This window comes from Onychostoma macrolepis, chromosome 15 (assembly GCF_012432095.1).
Source record: "Onychostoma macrolepis isolate SWU-2019 chromosome 15, ASM1243209v1, whole genome shotgun sequence".
Classification (NCBI taxonomy): domain Eukaryota; kingdom Metazoa; phylum Chordata; class Actinopteri; order Cypriniformes; family Cyprinidae; genus Onychostoma; species Onychostoma macrolepis.
The window spans coordinates 7,592,017-7,617,153 of NC_081169.1; the positions used below are offsets into that span (position 1 = coordinate 7,592,017).

The 25,137-nt window shown below is 38.8% G+C and overlaps 1 protein-coding gene across 9 annotated transcripts in view; it reads left to right on the plus strand.

Moving 5' to 3' along the window:
• fndc3a (fibronectin type III domain containing 3A) overlaps nt 1-25,137 on the plus strand; it is an 83,201-nt gene that overhangs the window by 9,061 nt on the left and 49,003 nt on the right. For 5 of the 9 annotated variants that reach the window (XM_058799273.1, XM_058799268.1, XM_058799275.1 and 2 more), the window contains exons 2-3: nt 8,452-8,614; nt 20,745-20,820. In XM_058799273.1, coding sequence (XP_058655256.1) covers nt 8,492-8,614; nt 20,745-20,820 — 199 coding nt within the window. In that variant the 5' untranslated portion in view covers nt 8,452-8,491. Of the gene's footprint in view, nt 1-1,760; nt 1,851-8,451; nt 8,615-17,711; nt 17,920-20,744; nt 20,821-25,137 lie in introns of those variants that run through there. The other 4 variants (XM_058799269.1, XM_058799271.1, XM_058799274.1 and 1 more) reach the window with 4 other exon arrangements.

A 25,137-nucleotide genomic window follows, 5' to 3' on the forward strand; every position in this document is an offset into this window, starting at 1 on the left:
CAAGCTTACTGTATAATCGTGACCTATTTTTTTTTTTTTTAGCAGATTTCATTGAGGGATTTGACAGTGTGATGCAAAGATTAAGTATTTCTTAAGTATTTTTTTTTCTTTTGCCATTTTTTGGGGGTTTCTAGCTTTTAGACTAGTCGACTAATCGGATACAAAACTTCCGTTTAAACTACAGTCAAATTAGTCGTAGCGCACATCCCTAGTTAACACAGGTCGGTAGCCAGCCTATTGAAAAGGGGGGTTCTTTTTTTTCAAAAAGTGGACCTTTTTGCAGTTTTTCTCCTCCTTTTGTATTTAATTATGAGGTTCAAATACTTCATTTTGGTGACCTTTTATGCACTAATTTGTGCTGGATTAGCTTGTTTGCTGGTATCTTAACGAGCAGGCTTTTTGATGCACCTAAAATATTTACTGCATTGTTGTCAAATTGCTTCCTCATGTAACACCTTTGTCAGTCCATACACAGTTCATAAATTTAAAGACCACACTAACAACAGAATAGATTTAATGAACTTTACTGAAATATTAATAATAATTCTTCTCATCATCATTTCTTGACTCTCTGTCAATGCCTCTTTGCTTGTTGCTGTATTTGTCTTGACACTTATGGATTTAGTACACTGGTCAGTTCCAATCTTCTTGGGTGCAATTTGGAGAATATGTTCACAGCTTCATCCAGGATCATTAACGCTACAGACATAACAGTCTCACAGGGTTTATCACTTCATTTGTACTGACACTTCACACAATTGCTAGCAATGTGGTAAATCATGGTAAATCATGCTAGAAACATGGTAAATCATAGTAAATAATACTACAGACCTGCAAACTCAAAAGTGCTGAAAAAGGTGACATGTTTACGAAGTAATTTGTTGTAGGGGTGTCTGGGGCATTGTCCCCCATGAGACTGTGTTTATGATTTTAACCAAATGAAGCATTTTGGTGCATTCTGACAAGAAACATTTTGCTTCAATACATTTATTTAAAAAATAAATAAAAAGAAAACATTTATTGACACAATTTGATTCAATATTTATTAAGTTGTGGCCTATCAGGTACAGTACATAGCAAATTTCTTCAAAGAAAAAAATATCTCTCAACTAATGCTGTAAACCATAAGGAACCCCAGTTGGTACATCATTCTAATATTAAAGGTTAAAAATTATTTATTTCTAGGCTACTTTATCTTTTTAAGCTTTATCTTTCATATCAAATTCTTATATTTGATCAAATTCAGTTTTAATAATAAGGGCTGTTATCAATCAAATTAAAAAATTTACACTGCAAGATTACAACTGTAATAAATAATTTATGAGATTGATGTTTAAACAAATGTAAAAGCAACAACAACAACAACGACGACGACGATAGCCTACTTTTAAACATGAAACTAAACCGTCAATAGGTGGCGGCAAGTGACCGTCTTAATAAATGAATCATTGAGTCATTCATTAAAACGATTCGTTCAAAATGATGAATCATTCAATAACAAAACACCGTGCTGAGTGTTGCTTTTCTTCTGTAGCTTTTTTCGTTGGTGAAATAGAACAAAAACGTCAATATTGCGTCTAAATGGTAAGTGACTACATATTAGGCTACTTGTTTATTAAACTATAAATGCAATGTAACATTTGAAATCGTGATAATATTCAGTTGAACAGATCCCTTAGTTGTGTTACTTAACTGTCAGTCTATCATATATTATAAAACAAACCTCCACATTTTGAATTTTTACCTCTGTATTCTTCCAGATAATTTACCTCAAGCGGTCTGCTTTGAAGTTCTCAGAGGAATAAGACGCGCACCGAAGGAGAAGCATTTCCATTGGCTCCAGTCTGCCGGTATTGGCCAATCACAAAAGTCGATATTGCACAGCCAATATCACTGAATATCCCACTATGTTTTATTATTATAATTACGCTACGTTTATATGGCTATTATATTGTAGACTATTGAGTGGATAAAATATAGAAATCCTTTTAATTAAAAAAAAAATATATATATAACCCCTACCCCCCCCCCCATCATTCAGAGGCGATGCTTCTTCACCGTTGCTTTGAAAAGTGAGAACTTAGCGAGAACTCTCTCTGAACTGCACGCGCGGCACACACACATACGTCCAGCTACAATAATGTATCATATTAATTTGAAACAGCAACAGAATATTTGTCACAAGCATTGATTAAAACAATGATGACAATAATCACATGAAAAAAAAAAAAAAACGACTTAAATTCTGGACCTTTGGCACCCGAACCCCCCCTGCCTACCGGCTTGTAACATATATGCATATATGACTGATATATCAGTATTTCCCCCCCACTCAAAATTGGACTTTAACAATTTTGTTCTCTTTGACTCATTGGATGGAAACAGTGCGTTATTCGCAAATGTTTTATGCAAAATTACAGTTTTGTGCATAAGTTAAATTTGCATCTTTGGATGCAAACATAGCTAACGGCAATGGAAGTTTTGACTCAAAATATGCCACTGTCCAAATGTTTGGGATCAGTAAGATCCATACAATTGATCAAAAGAGATTGTAAAAACAAATGTTCAAATTAATGCTGTTCTTTTAAATTTTCCATTAATCAAATGAATTGAATCCTAAAAAAAAAAAAAGTATCATGGTTTCAAGAAAAATTTGCAACTTTTTTTGTTTCATAAGTACCAAATCAGCATATTCGAATGATTTCTGAAATATCTGACACACAAGAAAGGAGTAATAGCAGCTGAGCCTTCCCCCCCCCAAAAAGTAGGTTCTTTTAAATTGTAATGAATTAACATTAACTGTATTTTTCATCAATTAAATGGAGCTTTCTTGTTTCTAAATAGAAATGAATAAGTAATACAATGGCAGATATTTCAATTGTTTAAAGTTACATTGCCTCTGGTTCAATGAATTAAATCAAGACAAATACTTATTTCTTTGTTTCTTATTTTATTATTGAATAAGACATTTATGTAACTTTTTTTAACTTTAAAAATTATTTTTTTATATCCATGTACTAGTAATTTTGCTGTCTGTCAGTCATAATTTCCTGAGTAAAAACAGTTCAGTTCTATATAAAAACCTGTTTCAAGGTTTCACTGACAACTTGGTAAACAATGCAAGTAAGTTTTACTTTGTTCTTGACATTAGACACAAGTTTCAGTAAGCCGTTGTTAAAAAAGAGTGTTAGGCCTAATGTATTTTTGTTTTTGTTTTTGCTGCATTTATTAAGAAAGATTTCTAATGATGGCATTCTTAGCAGGTATTTTTTTATCACTCACCATGAAATGTCAACTCTCGTTTGAAGCAAAATCAGAAAAGCCACAGAAACTTTAGAAGTTCCTTCTCTCATACACTAAATGGGGTTTTCCCTTCTGAGCCTTGTAATCACATTTTTTGCCTGTTATACTTAATATTTGAATTTAAGCTCTTTAAATGAATGAATATTGATTAGTGTATTATTAGTAGTGTGATGAGCATAAGTGAGCAGAAGTAATTTACATAAGGATTTGAACAATCCATATAACCCTATTAAACTTTTGAAAGAAACTCATCCAACACACTGCTTTGGACATGAATTGTACTTCAAATGGTGTGGCTTGTTGAGGTGTGCTATTACTTTTAAGCCATCGTACAATTTTTACTAAGTTTAAGATTTATGTGTTTTTAGTGCATATTAAATTTCCATCCATGTGGACACAGTTTTAACATAAAATAATACAATATGATACATATTTGTGAGTCATACATAAATTAAATGGGTCAGATTTCTGTAACGGAACTAATAAACTGAATGCTTTTTAAAGCAACTGAATGTCCTTTTTTGTATTTATTGCAACTTTGGAGCCCACTACAGTCGGCCACTGTGCATTCCAAACGAATGGAAATTTTATATGCAGCTCAAATACATAAATATTGCATTTAAGCCTTAATATTTTTGGAGTGCACATAGCAACATTCAGGCAGCTTCCTACAACGCCCTAGCATCAAGGCGGAAAGTTTTGCAGATAAGCAGTGCTTAAATTTTCTTTGGAGATGTAAAAATCTGGTTTGTCATTGTTAATTTCCCCTAGAAATTTCCAGCTGTTTCCCCTGTAGGCTAATATGACAAACAGTGCTATGCACAGAAATTGGTTTTTGCATGTGGTGACTGAATAAAACAAGTGCTGTAGTCTAATCTCCGAAGTCATCCCCTCCTCCCCCACACTTCCTGCTGACGAAACACCATCATTTGTCATTTCCAGGTACTACCAAGTTGCAGTAAGAGCTCTCCCTTGTGTTGGAGGAGTTTGCCACGTAATCACTTGAAACATTTACAGTTTCACTGAAAGCAAGTGAAACTGGTCAATTGCCCCCCCATTGTGGCTGTAACATTGTTTTCAGAAGCTGCATCTGAAGTGGCTTTAGGTATATTTACACAGAGCGTTCAGAGGTGGCATGAATGTATTTACACTGCAATTAGATAATTACATAAATAATGCTAAGAGATTAAAAAAAAACTGAATATTGCAATATAAAATTATTTCTTACATAAATTAAGGCTATATGTCCACCAAAGCATTTTTTTCCCCCCCTGAGGCTAGCATATTTTTCAGTTGTTTTCAATGGGAGTGCTGTGTTTGTTTTTTTTGTTTTTTCTATTCTTTTTTTTCTTTTCTCGTTGGCGAGAGTTGAAGAATGTTCAACTTTGGACTTTTTAGTCAGCCGTCCAATCTCAGTGGAAGGGGGTGGGGCAAATGCCACTCTGACCAATTGTCTCACATTCTGCTTGTGCTACGACTAAACAACAATGGAGGGCAAGTTAATATTGCTTGTCTCCTAGTATTGATGTCTGTACCATATGGGATTCCCGGATTACTACTAATATTGATATGAAAAATAATTATAATACTTAACATTTAATTCATGATGCATCTGCCTCCTCACTTCTGTGGATATTCTGTATGACAGCAACCAAAGCACCTCAACTGATGAAAACACTGTGCTGCAGAAGCTGCTTTCAGCTGCCTAAAAATGCTTTGGTGGACACACGGCCTAAATATGAAACTATAAAACCACCAGTAGGTAGCGGCAAGTCACTGTCTTAATGAGTGAGTCATTCAGTCAGCTGATTCGTTCAAACGGCTGATTCATTCAGAAAAGAAACGAGTGACTTTATGAATGGCTTACTGAATCTTTGGCTTACTCCATTCATTCAGAACCGTGAATTAATTCAGTAACGAAACACTTCTGTGTGTTGCTAAGAAAGGCACAACAGTTCTGCTGTGACTTTGTTTGGAACTGTTTTCATTGGTCAAATTGAGCAAACACAGGCAATACTTACAATATTTTGTCTAAAAGACAACTTCTTGTTTATTGAACTGTTGTATAAAATCAATATCACATTTACATAATGCAGATATTTGTGAAAAAAACTTTTGCTTGTGTGATAGGCCTATTGCTGAACTGTTTCATGATATAATGGGCCATTTGCCATGTTATGAATTTTAGGGGCATGTAATTGAATTCTTATGATACATCAAGCGGTCAGTCGTCCTGCATAGTATTGTATGTACCAAGCCGCCGATGTTTGTGAACCATTACATGCCTAACATATACTGTCAGTGTGTGTGTGTGTGTGTGTGTGTGTGTTCACTCTGCCTGTCTTTAAATTCAAATAATTAATTTTCTTAAGGATAAAAAAAAGTGTGTATATATATATCTCATCTAATGGTATAAACTATATAGAGAGCACTGTTACTTGCACATTACTGTAATATTAAAGGTTACAATTAACAACAGAGTCTGAACTATTAAATTGAGTTGCTATGTTTTTTTTAAATATATATAATAATCAACACTCAATTAAGAAATTGTGGGCAGACATGTAAATTGTAGTTTTTACTTGAACTTCTAAAGAAAAAAAACGTGTTCTCTAATTGTAATAAGTTTCTACTATTCATTGTTAAAATATAATCATTTACACAGTGGCTGTCATAACTTGTGTATATAGTCACAGTAAAGACAATGATATAAAGGTTACAAAAGATGCTATAATTATTATTAAACTTTTTTTCTTTTTTTTTTCCCAAGTGAACTGTTTATTATAAAAAAAGCTTCAAGGTTCTGAAGTTATAATTGAACTGATATTTAACAAGTAATTCATTTAATAAATCAATTTTAAAGTAAAATATTGAATTAAAAATTAATAGTTTTTTTTCTAGCTCTAGTTATACATTTTATTTATTTAAGAGAAAATTTCAGCAGCGATTTCTTGTTTAAAAAAAAAAAAAAAAAAAACCTCCACCACAGTACTTGAGTGCTGATGGTGTTCACCAGAGTTGCTGTGCAGTTGCTAATGTTTTCTGAGTGGTTGTTAGCACATTGTTACTATAGTGTTACTATAGGGCTGTTTACTGGCCCAAGTTAAAGAGCACAGACCTAAGTTATAGTTCAAGTTCGAGTTTATTTTTGACCATCGATATGGCTCTGATTCCACCTTCAATTAGCATCTATGGGATTTTATGGAACTGGTAGTCTGGTAGTCTCTCCTGATGTTTTGAGGTAAAAAATGTTGTGAGATGGTTTCAATACCCTATTTTAGTATTGACTTGGAAGGAAAGAACCAAAGATGTAGTGCACGAGGTCCGACTGAATTAAACCTGTAACGCTGTTAATACCCGACTGACAGGCGCAGGTGCTGCATTTACCCATCTTCCTAAAGCCTGTGTCTGCTGAAAAGTGGTTTGTTAAGTCTTAGCAGGATTCGTCTTATTGAGCATCACCCACATAACCTGACTTCGTGTGTGGGTTTAAGTAGGGGACTAGCTAATGGATTAGGCTGATCGCTGCGGCTGGCGAGAACGCATGCGCTAGATACTAATGAGCTTCAAGGACACATGTCATTTCCTCCTTATTACCTTCTGCTTGTGACTCATTGCGAGCCTGATACATAGAAGAGAGAGAGCGTGCTCACACCGGGTTGCACCTCATACTATGAGTTGATTAGTTCATTTGAATTCGTTTCAGAGTGCGTGCGTGTGGACGTGGCAGGGAACAAATGGCACATTTTCATTCCTCTGCTGCGTGGCACCCAGACAGGTCAAATAGTCCCTGAATACAATGAAAGGAGCTTAAAATAGGTTATATTTTCTCTTACGCACAATTCTAAAATAAGAAAGAAGTGGCAAAAAGCATATCTGGCTTCTTGCGTTTGACATACCACTCTATGCTTGAAACCACAACTGACCCTGAGAAGATAATACAGTTTGCTGAACTGCTTGGCTGTTAAAGCCAAATACGATGGCACAAATTACTCAATGGAAACACTTTGTACTTTTATTGTTCTTCCCCCATAAAGTTATGAATGTGTAAACTCAACAGTGAAATTAAAAGTCAAGCCTAAAGGGTTTCCATACCACTGTGGGTGTAAGGTTATAAATGACCTCTTGAGCAAAGGAAGAAATTATTCTCGCATGCTAATGAGAGGATCATGTTTGGAAGCATAATTTGATATGGCTCTCCACAATGAACTTTATATAGCACTTTTATATTTCACTTTTCTACAGAGTTATTTATAGAAACATACACTGCTGTTCAAATGTTTGGGGTCAGTAAGATTTTGATTTTGAAAGGTGTTAAGACTTTAGAATTACTTTACCAACACTTTAGGATTGTTAAAAATTGATAAAAAGTGAGAGTAAAGACTTTGTCATGAATGTGATTTTTTTTTAACTTTCTATTCATCAAAGAATCCATACACTTGTATCACGGTTTCCACAAAAATATTAAGCAGCACAACTGTTTTCAACATAATCAGCACATTAGATTTTTTTTGAAGATTAATGTGACACTGAAGTAATGACTGCTAAAATTCAGTTTTGCCATCAAAGAAGTAAATTACATTTTAAAATATATTAAAATAGAAATCAATTATATTAAATTATAATAATATTTCACAATATTAGTGATTTTACTATCTTTTTGATCATATAAATGCAGCCTTGGTGAGCATAAGAGACTTGAGAAAACATTTTAAAAAATGTGAATGGTAGTAAATGTACATAATGTAAATTATCAGAATTTAAGTCAACCTATGCAAATTGTATGTTTATTCCCTAAACGGCATCAGACCTCTCCCCAATAAGTTGCACGATTTAAAGTATCATATGGCATAAACGGTGCAAGAAAAAGTAGGTGCTGAGGTTTATGAATGAAGTGTTAAAATCTTAACAAATCTGTAATCAATTAAAAAGAATTGAGGTTGTACAAACCAAAATGTGTTCTGTGTTAATATAGCTTTACATAAAACATATGTTGTCAACATCTAGACAATACTTAATTGTGAGGAATTATTTCGCAATTGTAATATTTGAATACTTGCATGCATGCATGCGGTCATTATGGCGATTCCGAACGAGTGCTTGTTAATGATGGAATTGAATTATTGACTGAATTGTTTGTGGTTACAGGAGCAAGCAGTGCCTCTCCTGAAGTGTGGATGAGGGAGTCATGGCTGACCACACCTCCCCACTGGAGTCCGGCCAGTTGCTCAGCCCAGACATCCCAATGCTCACCTCCCCGCCTCCACCGCCGCACCCGCCCAACATCGTCAACGGAGATGGACCACAACAGGTAGGATAAATCAGCATCGTTTCTTCATGCTCACTTGTGTGTTTTCTGTCAAGTCCTTAAGCTATGTTCTGCAGAAAAAGCAATTTTCTACCCAGCAGACTGCTGAAGTTCTGCTGAAATCATTTCTCATGGCAAACTCACTTATATGATTCTGTTGAACCCAAGCTTCAGCAAGCTGAACCCGGTCTGTCTGTTGTTGATAATAATATATGAGAAGGAGTGTATATCAATATTAATATATTTTAGATTTTGTAGTAAAACATTTAGGGATGCCCAGTCAATCACTTCCAATGGCTTGTACCTTTTGATGGCAAAAAGTACATGAACCCTTTTTGAGACTACAGAATTACTTATGCAGTAGCTTAAGCTTCAAGAGTCAAGAAACAAAGTTATTATCCAAATACATTTAATCCAAATAAAAAGAGCATAGAGCGGTATCGGCAAAAACAGATTCAGCAGTTCAGAAAGCCCTGTGAGGGGCATGACAAATATGAAAAGCTTAATTTTGATTTCCATAGCATTTCAGTCTCCATTGGACGGGAGTAAAGAAATAATAAAGCAGATTACAAGGTTGAGTATAATTCAAACAGATTTATTAAACAACTCGCGACCAAACAGCATAGCACTGGTTTAATACACACTTGTTTTTTTCTACACTCTTTTCAAGCCTCCTGTCATTAGCTTCTGCTGTAACCTAATATTACATGTGTTCCTCTTATCTCCTAATATTTCCTAAAATGATCAACTAGTAAGTAATATTGCCAACATCCAACAAAATAAAAAGACAAGGAATATAATTTAAATAAAATATTTAAATATACGGTATTTAGTTTTTATCATAAATTCATGAATAAAATTATAAATATGTTACTGCTACTACTACTACTACTACTACTAATAAAAATGGCAAAAGAAGAAATGCATGAAACTATGACACCAGGGTTTCCCAAATGGTAAGGGAACTGCAGAGGATTTGATGAAGCTAATAATTAAATCCTAAAAATTAATCACCACTGGAGTCTGGCCTAAAAATCAGAAAAAATGTAAATAAATAAACAGGGCGGCGAGATTAATTTAACTAAAATTGAAGTTGTATCTGGGATGGTGTGTGAAACTAGGGGGAAATAAAAAATGCATTTAAGATCATTGTGATGTTAATGATGGTGCTTATTTTCTTAAAATATGATAGTGATATTAGTATGCTTAAAGTGTTACTATACCGTCATCGTACATGAGGAGTGGCGTAACTCCCAAAGTGTCGGTATCAGCTCTTGTGGCTCTGGCCAGTCCTTACGTCACTGACCCTGACCCAGCACGGAGACGTGTGATAGTGGGTGTAAAGGCCATGGAGAGGAGCTGTCCATCCGTCGCTGCCCCCTAAGGCTGTCATGGTGAGAGTCAGTGGCCGCGACGAGGCTGTGTGCCACTGCTGTCACTTTCATGGACATCAGGCTGATTTCTCTTAAGTGACCGTGACTGGCATTCAAACGAGGTGAAAATGCATCAGTTTCTTGGGAATGTCAAATTTTTTTGTTTTTTTTTGTTTGTTTTTTGGAAGCTGATTTTCAGTCAATCTTATTGCTGTAATTACCATTAAATTGCAATGAGTAATTGCACACTTATGGCATGGCTAATTATAGCGCACTCATAAGTGTTAACCACTGTTTCCAACTCTTAAAGATATAAACCATCAAGTCTAAAAAATGCTGAAAGATAAGGACGTGTTACTCGCCCACTGTGTGTAGTGGAAGTCTATCTAGGCTCGGCAAGGCCGTGTTGTTATTAGCGTGTTGTTGACTTTTCAACTCCCTGCGGCGATCACCTGACAAGTCCTTCCCAATCATCCTTATGGTCCGCTGAGCACTTAAAGAGGCAGAAAATGCATACGCACCATCCCCTGCTCCAATCTTCCATTCCTATGACCCTTTTCTTCCCCGTTCATTTTTATCAGCTCCTGCTCGCCTCATTCATAAAACCACAGGTTGTGGAAGTGCATTGCCAAGCAAACTCATTTGTAGAAATTGCTTCCGTAGAGTGTGGAATCTGTATGATGCCTTTTGCATTTTTTAAGCCTTATCCTACTTTTCTTGGTGTCTAGACAGTGGAAAACAAGATTAGGATCATTGCCCCCTCAGAAAGAATTTGTGCCCCCTCAGTTTTCTTAACGAACTTATTTATTTAAACCGTTAATGGATAATTAATTGGAGGAGCATTACACACTGTCTGCAGAGCGCATAAAGTTGTGTTTGATTTGAGCAGATCAATCAGTGTCTGATTTGAAGCAGTGTAGCTAGCCTATCAAAGCAGAGCAAGAGCGATTCGCGAGCAGATGCAGGTTCATGGGCCGTGCCCCCCTGGCCCTTTCCATCCTCTCCCCTCCTTGCTGAACATGTTCGAAAGTGAAAGTATAATATAGCGTGCATATGAAAGCCATTACACACCTTCGCAAGCAGACATTGCATTACACCCCCAAAGCCCAACCCAAGCTCGACGTGATTTTTATTTTTTATTTTTTTGTGCCCCCCCCCCCTAGAAATTGAAATGCCCCCCTGACTGAGGTGCCCTGGCGCCGGCCCTGATTAGGATGCAGACGCTTTCTTCCGTTAGGGAACAGGTAGATGTTGTCTGTCAAGATCAAGATATGCAAGAGATAGCATGATGGGTTTCATGTCACGCCTCTACAGCGATGCAAGAATACAAATGAATCTTTACTGTTGCGAAAAGCCAGGACTAGCACTAGCTCAGTGCTAATTACCATGCAAGCGTGTGCCCGTCTCCGTGTTTGTTTGTGCCCTTGGCATTTCTCTTCATATGTGGCCTTTTACGCCTACAACTAATCACGACCGTGGCGCCTCTCCAGGTGTGCGTTTGATGTTCGCAACAGGGAGAGCTTGAGGTAAAGTAAGTGTAACTAAGTGACTCCTGGTGTTAGCTGGTCTGCGTGTCAGAGGAAACATGCTTGCGTAAGAGAAACTGGGTAAACGTGAGAATACGAGACTGACGGCAGGAGTTTTCGCCCTGAGTCCTCGTGACCCGGACCGAGTGACGCATCCTGGCGAAAACAGTAGTGACAATGTGCCATGATGACTTATGCCTCTGACCTGACCTTTCCCACTGGACTTTCTCTCAGCAACCGGGTTCCCTCCTCCCTCTTCCTCTGTGCCGCGTAGCACTTGTGCATTTGACATCGCAGTTGAAACGAGGGAAGCTAAATATCAGTGTGGCGTCCTCCTGGCAACACCGTTGCTGCTCTTTCATGAAAGCAAAGTGGAGTGCGTGCACAATGATTCACAGTTCCTATTCGTTTCTCCCTCCTGCCTCGCCACTCAGACTACGCCACCTATGTCTCTCCTCTCTACTCCCTGCAGTCCTGCCTGCTTGTTTGTCTGTGCTAGAACCAGGACGAGATGAATCAGGCCGTTGTTTATCAATACTTACTAATAGCCCATGTGCCCAGCTGTTCTCTAAAGATTTGGTGAAACCCTACTTCCTCCCTCCTCCCTGCAGCTGTCTGTAAGCACTGACGTCTGGCCTTTTACATTTTCATTTATTTGCCTTTTCCTCCCTATGCCTCGGGTCGTTTCAGGTTTTTATGTGGTCTTCTAACACTTTGGTTTTATGTGCACAAGGCTTTTTGAAGCAGCAGTCAGGCTTACCTTAAGAGCAGTGACTCTAAGCAGGGTAGAATAGGCCACTCTGCAGGAAGTCTGTGCTGGATAAGAACAGAGTTGTGTTAGTTGTGCCGAAAAGCCCCTCGTATAAATGACTCTAAATCGACCAGAAAGCACTGATGTGTTTTTGATTCACTTTCCTTTTGATCTCGTACACTTTCTTGTTAACATAGTACTTGCCGCAGAGGAAAACTAACCAGGAAAGTGAAGCAAAAGCTTCTCTTGCATAAAGCTGACAAAACGTTTACTTTTATTGATTCGTAAATGCTATTAGTGCTGTTCCAATACAGTTGGATATCGATGTTATTTGTTCTCAGATTTTTCTTTATTTGTACATTCACATCATTTGCTCTGCAGTTCAGTTTGTAAAGAAATAAAGAAGGGGAAAACTCTGAAACTGACATTTCCCAGTCAGTGTTAATTGTACGAATCACCATTCTGGACAAAAATGAATCATGCTAGAAACTGATTAGGTGATGAAGGTTCAGTCTTTCTCACCGAAACTCTGGGCATTTTTATTCTTGATCCAATTACAAAATCACTTTGCATCACAATGTGTCCCAACTTTAAACACATTTTTTTTTGTTTGTGAATGTGTTAGTCTACCTAATTAAACGGCTTTTTAGCACACAAAGAAATAACCCCCATTGATAATTATTGATAATGATTTTTTTTTTTTTTTGAGTGCGTCAGTGGGGTGATTATGAAAGTGAATAACCCCCACCCCACCGCTCCGCTTAACGCCATCCTGCCGTGAGGAGGTGGACAGAAGACGCACAGCTGGGCCTAAGGCCAGAGCTGTGGGTGGATTCATGTGTAGTGGCCGTGATACCACGCAGTGCCTGAGTTACGGCCGTTCATCGAACCGTGCCCTCTGAAACCATAAAATGGCTGAACCAAACATTAATCTTTCCCTTTGTCCCCACATGTTACTCCTCCCTGTGCTCATTGGTGAACTAAGCAATGTTTCCATAGCAATGAGTTTCTGTCTTTCTCTCTCCCTCTCTCTAGTGGGTGTTTCACTTATCACCTAATAGGAGAGAAAATGGACAATTCTTTGTAGAGCTGACAAAGTCATCTCAAGTAACCATCTCCCATTCACTGTTGTGGAGCAGAATTCTCACTCTTGTCAGCACCATCATGTAAAAGGAGTTTGATCAATAGAGTGAGGTTGCTTTCACATAATGACTCCGTGCAATGTTGCTTCTCTCCCATTCACCTTTAGTTCAGCTTCACCTGTACTGTGTGTCATGAAATACAAATTGCAGATAGCAGTCCAGCTTTGATGCTAGCAGGTTTTGTTTTGGGGGGCAATATATTCTATGTAATCCTTCAAAGGTTAAGGTCATACCTTGCAGAAGGTGGACAGCCAGAGATCAGTTGCTTGTAACAGATTTGCATTTATCTTTTACTACTCAAAAGTGCTTCTTTTATGAGAGCTTTCCTGCTGTACATTTAAATTAATTCTTTTAGCAGACACTTTTATCCAAACCTTATTTATAAAGCATGCTCTTCAAATAGATTTTTCTATAGATAATCACTTGTCAAATGCACTGAATGCACCTCACGGACACCTTTATTCAAGCTGACAATGTTTAGCGGGAGCCTCTGTTTACCACATAAGGCTTTAGGAGAACAAATCAGGGAAGAAGGAAATGACAACTAATTGAAAAAGGCCTTATTGGACCAAAAGCATCACCCGCTCTTACCAAAGGCACTGTCAAGAGAACTGTCATCCTCAGTAACCATCAGTCATATTGATGTTTTGAGGCTCTTTGCTATGTAAATCAATACTTCCTACAGTGTCACCGTAAGGCTCTTCTGCTAGAGCTCACGGAGGTCTCTTGCTTTTCAATAGTAGCCAGATGCACGCAAAGTGCCAGAGGCCTGGGTATGTCTGTGTTTGACAATTCAGTTAGTATGGCATTAGCTAATGCTAAGAACAGAGGTTACAGCGGAACGAAAGTAGTTTCAGGCTGATATTCTATGCCATCTGAACCAGAGAATAGTTGAAAATCACTAACAATAGAGATTTGAGATTATGCCTCCACCATGAAGTCATTTACCTGAGGCTATTTGAACCCATGCCTTTATGGTTCTTGCTCTTTTCTGCATGGCACCGACATCTGGAGGCTCCTCTTCAACGTCACATATTTCTGTTTCGTGTCAGCTCAGCTGCAGTGCCACGTTGCCACACGGTAAACAATTAAAGAGGAACAAATAGTGAGGAACCTGAGCCCTGACTCATCGGAGAAGCACAGACGTCAGTTGCTAACAGCCGTGAACGCAAAGGCACCACTGGCCCATCTCCAGGGTAATAAAGCCAGCACTAACCACTGTAGCTGTGTTTGCTAATCACTCGCTCCCCCACCTCCTGATGGCCTTGTGCCTAAACCCGGCAAGTTCAGCCTGGCCATGACGCATTAGAGAAACAATGTTCCCATCGCTAATCTTTGCTCGTGCAAATCATTGTCACTCTACCACCTGGATACTAAATCTCTTATCTCTGACATTTTACTGCCCCGATTTATAGTCTGCACATATTAAAGAAATTGGCTTCCAGTTTGCTTGAATATGTACAGATACAAAATAAACAGATGAACAACTTTTAGTATTAGGATAAATCAGGATGAATGACTTTCATTTAGCTTTAACATTTTAGCGACAATGCCTATATGCGTGGAGATGCTTTTACCAAGGTATCTGTGGCAGCAACGGTGCGTCATGACTTGACAACTTCACAATGCAAATGTGGCAGCATCGTCGTGACGTTCCACAGTATTACAGTAAATTAGGTGCAAATAATTAATTTTGAAACAATTACTTTAGAACTTCACATCACCTTCACTGAGCCAAGTCATTATGCCCAATCTAAAGATTTTTTGAGGACTATAATACATTTTTATAAAATTATGGATTTTAGAAAACCTTTCATGCAGTGTGTAACACAGCTCTAAGTGAATGTAAACATCCTGCAATGTTTTAAATCTGAAAGTGCACCGTGTATAAAGTTATTGTCTCTCGAAAGAAAGACTTGACTCTGAATCATTGAAACGAGTCATTTTTAAAACAAATCCCAAGACGATTCATTTGGACATCAACATGAAACATTAGCATATTGTCCGCCCACTTGTTGGTCTGAATGAAAATGCATATTCATTTGCTTTTGTAGCAGTAAAATAGTGGTTTCTCCGATAACGCTGTACACAAAGCAGCACTGCACTCACAAATGCTGCTTTATTAGGCATGACGGAGTGAAAATGAGATCAATCGGACCAATCACCGCAGATTAGCGTCACGCAAAGTAGGGGTTTGGAAAAATGAATCATTGAGCAAACCGTTTGGGAGTCGTTGAGCAAATAAGGTAAAAATAAATGCATACTATAAAACAATAAAAGTGTTTTTTTTGACCTTGCATGCATGTCAACCTGTTGTTGGGGACTCCCAAAACCAAAATATTCACCTTTTATTACCCATAATAGGGGCACTTTAAGCTTAGTTATTTAGGATATATGTTGTTGAATATTTGTCAAAGACACATGTGAACAGGGTCTGCTAAATTAGTTTTAAACTGGTTGAATTATACAGGGTTTCCTTAACCGACTAGCTGTTCAAGCAACCCATCAACTATAACTATAATTTTTCAAAATGTGATTTTGCACATCCCTATTTCTTACAGCTTACAGAAAACAATCCTCTTGTTGGGCTAGTCTGGTTTTGACTGTAACACACATGTAGAGTATTTGAGAACTCAAGTATCTTCGGGATCAGTGCTGTATAAAAGACTGCAAACTGCCTTTGGGCATTCCCATTATAAGAGGAAATTCTAGTCTAAGAAGTACTGTTTTTTTGTAGTTTGAGATGTCAAAGAAACTTGAGCCTTCTTTTACCTCCCTTCTGTGTTGAAGATTATGAAGGACAAGTTTAATTGATCTTTTTCAAAAGGAAACAGATAGGTTCATATTATCCAGGGATGTCACTCCTATTTATGCGTCGATGTTTCACACCTCTCTTTCCATGCCGTCTCCTCCAGCGAGAGGACCAAATCACACTGCTGTAGTAGAGGTGAGGGCTGAGGCGCTCCTCCACACCAAAGAAGCTGTTGCACTACCCCAACTTCATCTCCTTGTACATCGATCATGGTATTAATAGAAGCAGCGTCTCTCTGTGAATGGAGAATAGAAAGAACGACTGATTCTTTCTAGAGGGGGAGGGAGGCTGAGCGCGAGTGTCTGTCGGTGAATGAGCGCGTGTCGCTTTGTGCCCCCTCACTATTGTCATCACCAAAGCAAAACGTAGAACAAAGGAGTCGAGGATAACTTGAGACCCCTATCCGTGCTTTTAATTGCTGGATCCATGCCAGTCCCGTACTTGGCACTACCTGAAGGTGTTGTAAAGTCTGGACGCCATCCATATTCACTCGCTTTCACACACATACGCTCGCCACAGAACAGTCACGAGTCAATGCCAGTGTGGCACAGAGGGAGAGGTGAGACTTACAAACCCTCGAATGAAAGAGCAATTGCATCCACTCGTCCGTGGCCTTCCTCCCTCGCTCCTTTTCGTTCTCCTCCTCCCCCTGTGAGCAGAACACAGCGATTAGCTGTCCTCCTCATTGGTGGCGCGCTGCGGACATCGCCAGGGCTTATTTGTTGAAGGGGTTGCCGTGGAGACTGGCGGTGGTGGTGAGGCAGAGTTGGAGCCAGAAAGAGAGAGAAGAGGGAGAGAGAGTCGTCCATCTACTGCAGAGAGAGAGCAGGAGGAGAGATTTAAAAAAGAGAAAGGGAGCGCACAAACATGGGCTTCGCTCCTGTTATCTTGTGAACGGCTTCCAGCTAGCGCACTTAGGCGAGACCTCTATCCCTTCCTCTCGGGGCTTTGCTTAGGGGGGTGAAGAGTTCACACAGGCCCCCATGTGTCGAACACACCGTGCAGCCCTTCCAATCTCATGAGCACCGGGTGAAGCCGGAGAAGGGTGGCTCGGACCCCCGGAGCACAGGGAGGTTACCAGATACCAGATACCTTAGAATATCGGCCAGCCTGTTGAAGCAGCTGTGGCTGGATGAGAGGGAGATGCGGGCTACAGTAAGTGAAGATTCAGTATTTTTTCACACACATACGTGTGTAAACACAGATTGCTTTGTCTGAAAACTGCATGCTGGCAAAGGAGAGGGACCTGGAGAATGTGTCAGTAATGCAGTACATGAGTTGTATCAGAGAGAGAGGGGAACAAGGATAACCAGCTGTGTTGCAGAACAAAGGAGTGAGCAAGGCAGAGCAGAACGAGTAATTGTGAGCTCGCTCGCGCGCGCACACGTGAATGCAACAGCATGTAGCTGCTTGAACCTAATTCAATAAGACCTCCCTCAGCCACCCCCATCGTTGCGTGTGCTGTTGCTCATGCATCGCTCTTTGCCGCTGCGCTTGTGGCCAAGCGAGAACACGCTCGTATGAGTGTGTGTTTGTGTGTGCAGCAGTCAAGGGATAGCTGGTGTGTCTCAGTGGCACTCATGAATGGGAACAGAGAGTGAGACGGAAGTACAGAGGATGGCTGTGTTAGGGGAGACCCGCAGTTGGAGCCCCAAGCCGTGGGAGTTCAGGCGCTATAATTGTGACTTCCACCACAAGTCTGAGGTAAATAAATTGCACTTGTTGCCAAATTAATTTTCTTTGAAATGCATACTATGCTTATATAAATATTTTTTAGGTTAAGCTTAGAGGCTGAAATTCATTTGTGTTTGTCTCTATTGTATTGAGTAGATAAATATTCTCTTATGACTATTTTTCATTGTTCTAAAGACTGCTGCTGTTGTCTTTTAGATGAGAATGAGATGTACGAAAGCTGGTCACTGTTGATTTGTGGCTGGGGTTGAGGTCCTTTCGTTCAGTTGGTTTTTACCTCCGGAAGGACTGTCAGTTCTTAACCCTCGGCTGAGGCTGAGAGTGTTCCTGTTGTTCTTGGCATGACACGTTATTTGCGCTGTTTTGGCTCCAAGATTTTTTTAAGAGTTCAGATCTTTTGAGAACACATTTACATTGACTTGCACAGTCAATTTAAACAGACACTGGCGAAACAAAATGCTCAAACTCTTTAATAACCTGTATGCTAGAATACCTGATTTGATTGAAAATGAATTTTTTTTTTTTTTACTGTTTTTGAATATTTCACTGACATTTTTAGGACTCTACACTTTCCTTGTGTTTATTCTACCTGTTGACTGATATCAGAGTGTGTTTCTCAGTCTCAGTATGACATTTATCATGGTTCATCTACACCTTTGATGTGACTCACCCCGCTCCATATCCTCTCATGAGGAAGGTACAAACATTGAGACCTTTATCCGAAGACTAGAGAGAGCTGAACGAAGTGGCATATGTTTTAAAATCAGCCAGTCAGATGACTTCCTGCTGGAGGCTTTCAGATCAGGACCCCTGCTCTACTGAAATAGATCAGCGCTCCCGCTCGTCTCCAAGACAGATGTGTCATCAATAGTGCCTTAACAAAAGCTCAATGGAAGACTGACTCAGAGCGATTTCATGGAACAAGTGGTACTCTGATGAGCGCTGAACCTGCCTCTCCATCTCATTTCAGACCCATGCGAGTGACGTGGGTTTGGACGTCACATCCAGTGATGTTGTCCTCTCCACTTCATCATCATTCATCCTTGTAATCTAATATCAGAGATTTGCATCCTGTCTATTGAACGGTGGAGTCCTGCTTTGCCCTTCTTTGTTTTGTGGTATTGTAGAGGTCTGAGAATGATTTTGGTAATGTATAAATATAGCACATTTTTGTGCGACAGCTTCCTGAATTCAGTTGATTTTGTTTATTTTGACATTTAATTACTTGACAGACATATTACCAATAAACAATTTAGAGCACAGATTTGGAACTTAGTGTACATACTGTGATGGGATGAAAACAGCTAAAGCATTATTGACTAAATTGGTATATTTTTGAAGAGAATGTGAGTAGTACTTTTTGCTAGGGTGCTTTTATAGCTTATTAAAACTAATGCCATTGATTCATTTATTTTTAAGGAGAGCTGGCAACGTCTTGCATCACGAGCGACTATGTGTGGGCGTGTCCAGCAAATTTGAGAGAAATTTGAGTAAAGAGCAATTAATTTGTCAGTGGAACTCGCATGTCATCCTTCTTGAGTAATTTGTTAGGTTTTTGAAATTTTTGGCAGTATGTGTGAGTTTATTTTTGTAGATTGGTAGATCATGTGGTTAATGATTTAATGGACTGAGCAGTAACACTCTCCAACCACAGAATGTTAGTTGTTAGCAAAATGAAAACTTATTCCTAGCCAAATTAGGTCAACGTCTTTTACCAGTAATCTGTTATCTAATCATCTAAAGATGTATCCAGACGTGCAGTCTAGCAATAACATTACAGCGTCGGCACTAGTCATGAGTGACTCTCACAGTACAGAGACTAGCGACAACAAGCTGTAAAGACACTGTGTATACACGCACTTTAAGGTGTTCTAAGCGGTTGCTGGTGTGTTGGTTTAATGCTATTAGGATATTAATAGAGGTCTAGTTGTTTAAGTGCAAAGAGCCCAGGTCTGGCTATTTCTGTTTATATCATTTTATTGTCAATGGGAGAGTTCAAAAGATGGTGAATTTGTTTTTGTGTTATTTAAATTCTAATTTTTCTTTTGATCAAATTTGGGCCTTTTATGAGTGGATGATATTGCTAAAACTAGATTCAGCTTTGTCAGATTCACACGCGATTCCACTGAGCCGCAGTCATTGATCAGAAAACTGGAGGAGTTTAGAGTGCCACAAAGACAATAACAAATCCATTTTGATGACATTTCTATTGATTTCTCAGATCTCAAAGGAAACACAAACATCATTTTTTGTTCTTGTTTAAAAAAAACAACAACAACAAAAAAAGGAAAACTTTGAATTTGCAGCACATTGCCGCCACCACATGGCTGGTATGTATGCGCCTATATTTCTGTTTTTCTCTTTCTTTTTTCTTGGAATCAGAGCATTTTCGTCATAGCAGTAAACAATGTGTCCATTTTCTGCTGCCCTCAGAAGTGGATGTGTACGTTTTCATCTTATTTGTGTGTCAGTTATGTATAGCCATGAGAAAATGAGGGTAATGGAAGCATGTTTGTGCCTGGCTGAATGATGGCCGCTTTTACACTACATATATTAGCCTGGAATAAAACTGAGCCACGTGGAGCACGTGGTGCTGATGTTAGATGAGGTCAAGATAAGGGCAGAAGGAAGTTTAGTCCTGTTAGGTTTTATTCATGCAGCCCTCACAGGTTGGGCCATTCAAATCACTACAGTGTATCTTTATTCATTGCAGTGTTATCTTTCATCCAAGCAGTTTATGCATTTTTTATGAAATAAGGGAATGTGTTGAGCTAAGAGTTTTGAGGTGGTCTAAATAGGCTTGTTTCCTCTAACAGCGTCTTTCTTGCTTTCTTCAGGTAATCTTGGTGCAGGTAAACCCAGGAGAGGCCTTCACGATCCAGCGAGATGATGGTCAGTTTCAGTGTATCACAGGTACGTTTTTCTTAAGTTCCTCTTGTGTTAACAAGGATTTCTGTTATTTAACCCATAATTACATTAGTCTACGAACAAGTGGCGTTTCATTTTGTCAAATCACAAGTTCAGATGATTGTAATTGCCAGTCTGAGACTTACCCTGTAATTGACTGCAGTTAAAGTGCTGATTGATACCTGTAAATTCTTCAAATTGATTAGAGAGATTTGAGTCTCCTTGTTCCCAGATCTTGAGGGTACCATTTTTTTAATTTTCATAAATAACACCCAGTGTCCCTAAATGCCTCCTCTACAATGTAAGCTATCCTGTAATTTTCCTCTTTGATTTGGAGCATCCAAACATCTAGAAGTGCTTAATTTTCAGTAAGAGTTGTTTGAGGCAACATGAGTGATCGAGACCAATGCAATCATTGATTTCTTTTGGTTCTATTTTTGTTGGCATGATATAAAAAAGAATCAAGCTACGAACCAAATTTTCATGGGTTTTCCTTTTTTGTGTGTGTGTGTGTGTGTGTTGCAATGTTCTTTTAGCCCTTTGACACCGTAAAATCTCAACCTTATGCTTTCGTTGAGGGTAAAGTACTTGATGCAGGAAACTTGTTGCAGCAGTCCTGGTTGGGTCGAGGTCCTGAAACACTATGTTCTTCACAAATATTTCTATTTTATTGAACTACAGTAGAATCCTTCCACTGAACTCACTTTCCACACGACTACATCATGACTCCTAGCAGATCCCCCGGTCTGAATCAACACATCCTCATTCACTAAGAGCCATCCAGTGTTGGGTCTAATTGCCATATGTGTTGGAAGCTCAGTCACAACAGTCAGCTAGTGTTTGGTGGGTCTCGGCAGGGTTGCAATGAGATGTCTTACACCCCCTCTCAGCTTGCGAAGAGCGCTTTTTGTCTGCAGCCATTGTGTGGGACGGTGTGAACACGCTACGAACTGCCAACCTCTCTGATTGGCAGTTGCTGCAATAGGAAGAAGTGGAGTGTGACTGTAATTGAAAGATTACTGTGCCTTGGGAAGCTATTGATTAGAAAAACAATAGCATCCAGCTCATTGTATGCGGTAAGCCTGATTGTTCTGCTTCTAGCTGGCCTGATTAGCTTGGCAAGGATTTTAACTTGTGAAAGTAAGCAGTCGGCGGCATTGAAATGAGATTGATGTTATCATCCGGCTTTAGCATTTAACTGAAAACCCAAATGGAAATGGTTGCCAATTTGTTCTGAAAACCTAAGGGCATCATTTTTTTCTTTTGCATTTATGACTAGCACTTTGTTAGCTTGCCTCTTATCAACGAGCGACACTCAGGTGATCATCCATCCAAATGCTGTATAAAGATTAAAGCAGAAGTGCCAAACTACTCCCCACAGGATTTGGGGAAACTATGGAGGGTGGATCTTGATCTCTGTAGGGGGGTGTAAGTGCAGTGCACCAAAAATGATTGTGTGAGCTGTCAATTTTGGAGGTTGTGGGTTTAGCAGACTAAATGCCAGAAGTCTGGCTTACATCACCAGTGAGACACCTGCATTTTTCACTGGAACATCGAAATTAAAAAAAATCTGTATTTTGAAGAATCGCTCGCGTTACGATCTATAAAACGCATTAATTTATGATTACACAGTGGCAACAGGAATAGTTCTGTCATCTTTTACTCACCCTCATGTGGTTCCAAATATGTTCTTTTGTTGAACACAACAGAAGAATGTACTGGTCACTTTTTTTCCCAAGCAATTACAGTGAATTGGGACTGGGGCATCACCTATATCCAGTTCATTAACAAAATATTCTTATGAGCCAGATGTGTCTTTTTATTTATTTTTTAAGTTGATTGAAACCAGTCCGAATGATTCATCAATGAATAAGTAATAAGTTCCTGAATAAGTAAATTGCTTCTTATTTGTGTTTTGAAAGCTCCAATTCTCATTCAGTGTAATGGCACGGAAAGGTGTGAAAAGTATTTGAAAATGTCATCTTTTATCTGCTGAGTGAATCGCTAATCACAATCTTTTGTCTTTTTGCTTTACAGAACTAAACATGTTTGTTTTATTTTTATATATATATATATATATATATATAAATATATATGTATGACCCTGGACCACAAAACCAGTCATAAGGGTCAATTTCATCTGAAAGCTGAATAAATAAGCTTTCCATTGATGTATGGTTTGTTAGGATTGGACGATATTTGGCGAGATACAACTACTTGAAAAGCTGGAATCTGAGGGTGCAAAAAAATTAAAATATTGAGAAAATCGCCTTTAAAGTTGTCCAAATGAAGTTCTTAGCAATGCATATTACTAATCAAAAATTAAGTTTTGATATATTTACAGTAGGAAATTTACAAAATATCTTCATGGAACATGATCTTTACTTAATGTCCTAATGATTTTTGGACATTAAGTCCTAATGATTATATATATATATATATATGTGAATCTCTCTAAGGCCAGAGTCACTAAATTTAGACGCAAGCTTCACCACTCTCTGAGAGGAAGGAGTTGATGAGGAAGAGGAGCGTTAGGGCGAGTGGGGCTGCTGTGCACTGGTCTGTCACTGGAAGCTGTTGTCTGTCAGTGACGTGAATGGAGTGATGACTCACCGTTGCGGGAGCCGAGGGAAGAGTGTGTGTTTGTGTGTGTGTTTAACCCCTAACCTTAGAGTGAGCCGGAGGTAATGTTAAAATCCGCAGGATAAACCAGAGAGAACTGGTTTGTCCCTCTCTTCCTGATTTCTTTTTCAGGCCAGATGGGCGTTTGTTCTATTTCTGAATTCATTCATGTGTTTTCAGAAGCTGGAAGTACATAAACACCACGCACGCACACACACACACACACACACACACACACACACACACACTACGGAGATTCAGAACTGTCTGTTTAATATGAAGAAGCAGTGTTAAGACTGGAAGAATGAACTTAATTTAAGATATCCCAGACTGCCGGGGGTGGGCTGTGGTTGAGAATGACATCAGAGGGATGAAGCTTGTTAACACAGCCCTTTAACATCACAGACTTAACGTTTCTTTGAACGTTTGCCACCCTAGATGTGGATATTGGTGTTCAGCCTGAAAATGGCACACGTTGGTTTGTTGTGTTTTTGTCTCTTGATTACTCATGTAGGATGTTAGCCATGAGTTTCCAGTTACTGACGTTCCTTCACTGTCTGACTAACAGGACTTACGGACAACAGTATTGCAATAAATAATAGTTTTCTTCACCACTTTTCTTTATTAATGTTTTCTAAGCATCAAATGTGGGCTGCCTGTATCACGTCTTAAACAGTTTGCTTGCTGAAGTAATGTTTGATTGTATCTCAAAGAACAGGCATCCATCTGTTTGGCTATTTGTTCAGATGTTCAGTAGGCTCACTATTACAGCACTTCAGCGCACACGTGATGTTCTCACACTTACTTTAGTAGTTTGCAAGAATGTTGCCTACGATTTGTTAAATGTTCAGAATTGACTCAGGAGATGTTTCCGAGTGTGGTTTGCAAAAAAAAAAAAAAAAAGAGAGTGAAGGAACTCAGCCATATCTGAACACCAGGATAGAGATGCACAAAACCACTTAGACAAATAAAGAGTTTTCTTAATTTAAGAGGTTTAGTGCAATTGGCAGCCGAATATCATGGAGACTTAGATCTTGACTCTTTTGGCTTGTGCCAGTAAGCAATTGTCTAGCAACCACCTGGAACACTTTAGTAACCGTAGAGAAAGTTCCTCGCACAACACTCTAGCATTGTAGGGTGTTGACTTTTTTTTTTTTTTCCTCTCGACTTCTTCAGTGTTCTGTTATTCTCTTCATCTCTCATCATGAGGTGCAACGCTGTTTGTGATGGGCCACATCTGGTACTTGGTGTGTTTTCCATTCTGACATTCAGACGTCAAAGTGCAGACAGTCATGTTTTGATCGCATACTCCAGGTGACGTCACCCACTTTACTGTTGACTCACTGTATGCTTGTGCGTCACTTGCCTTTAGTACATTTGTCTGTAATTTTTTTTGCTTGGGATGTTTTGACTGATTAGATTAGCTGTGTAAGACCTGCTGCATTGATGTCAGATACAAGGCAACACTGCTCAGGTTTGGTCTGTCCCCTGGACAAGATGCAGACAGCTTGTATATTCAGTATGTGTAAACTTTATGAATCACGTGTTTTTTTTTTTTTTTTTTTTGAAAACATTTCTCTCCAAACTGTCTGAACAACCATAAACATACCATTGTACTACCATCCTTTTTTTGTTAATACAGTACTATGGTTTTTACAATGATAATTTAACAATGTTCTTTGAAGAAATCGTTCTTAGTTG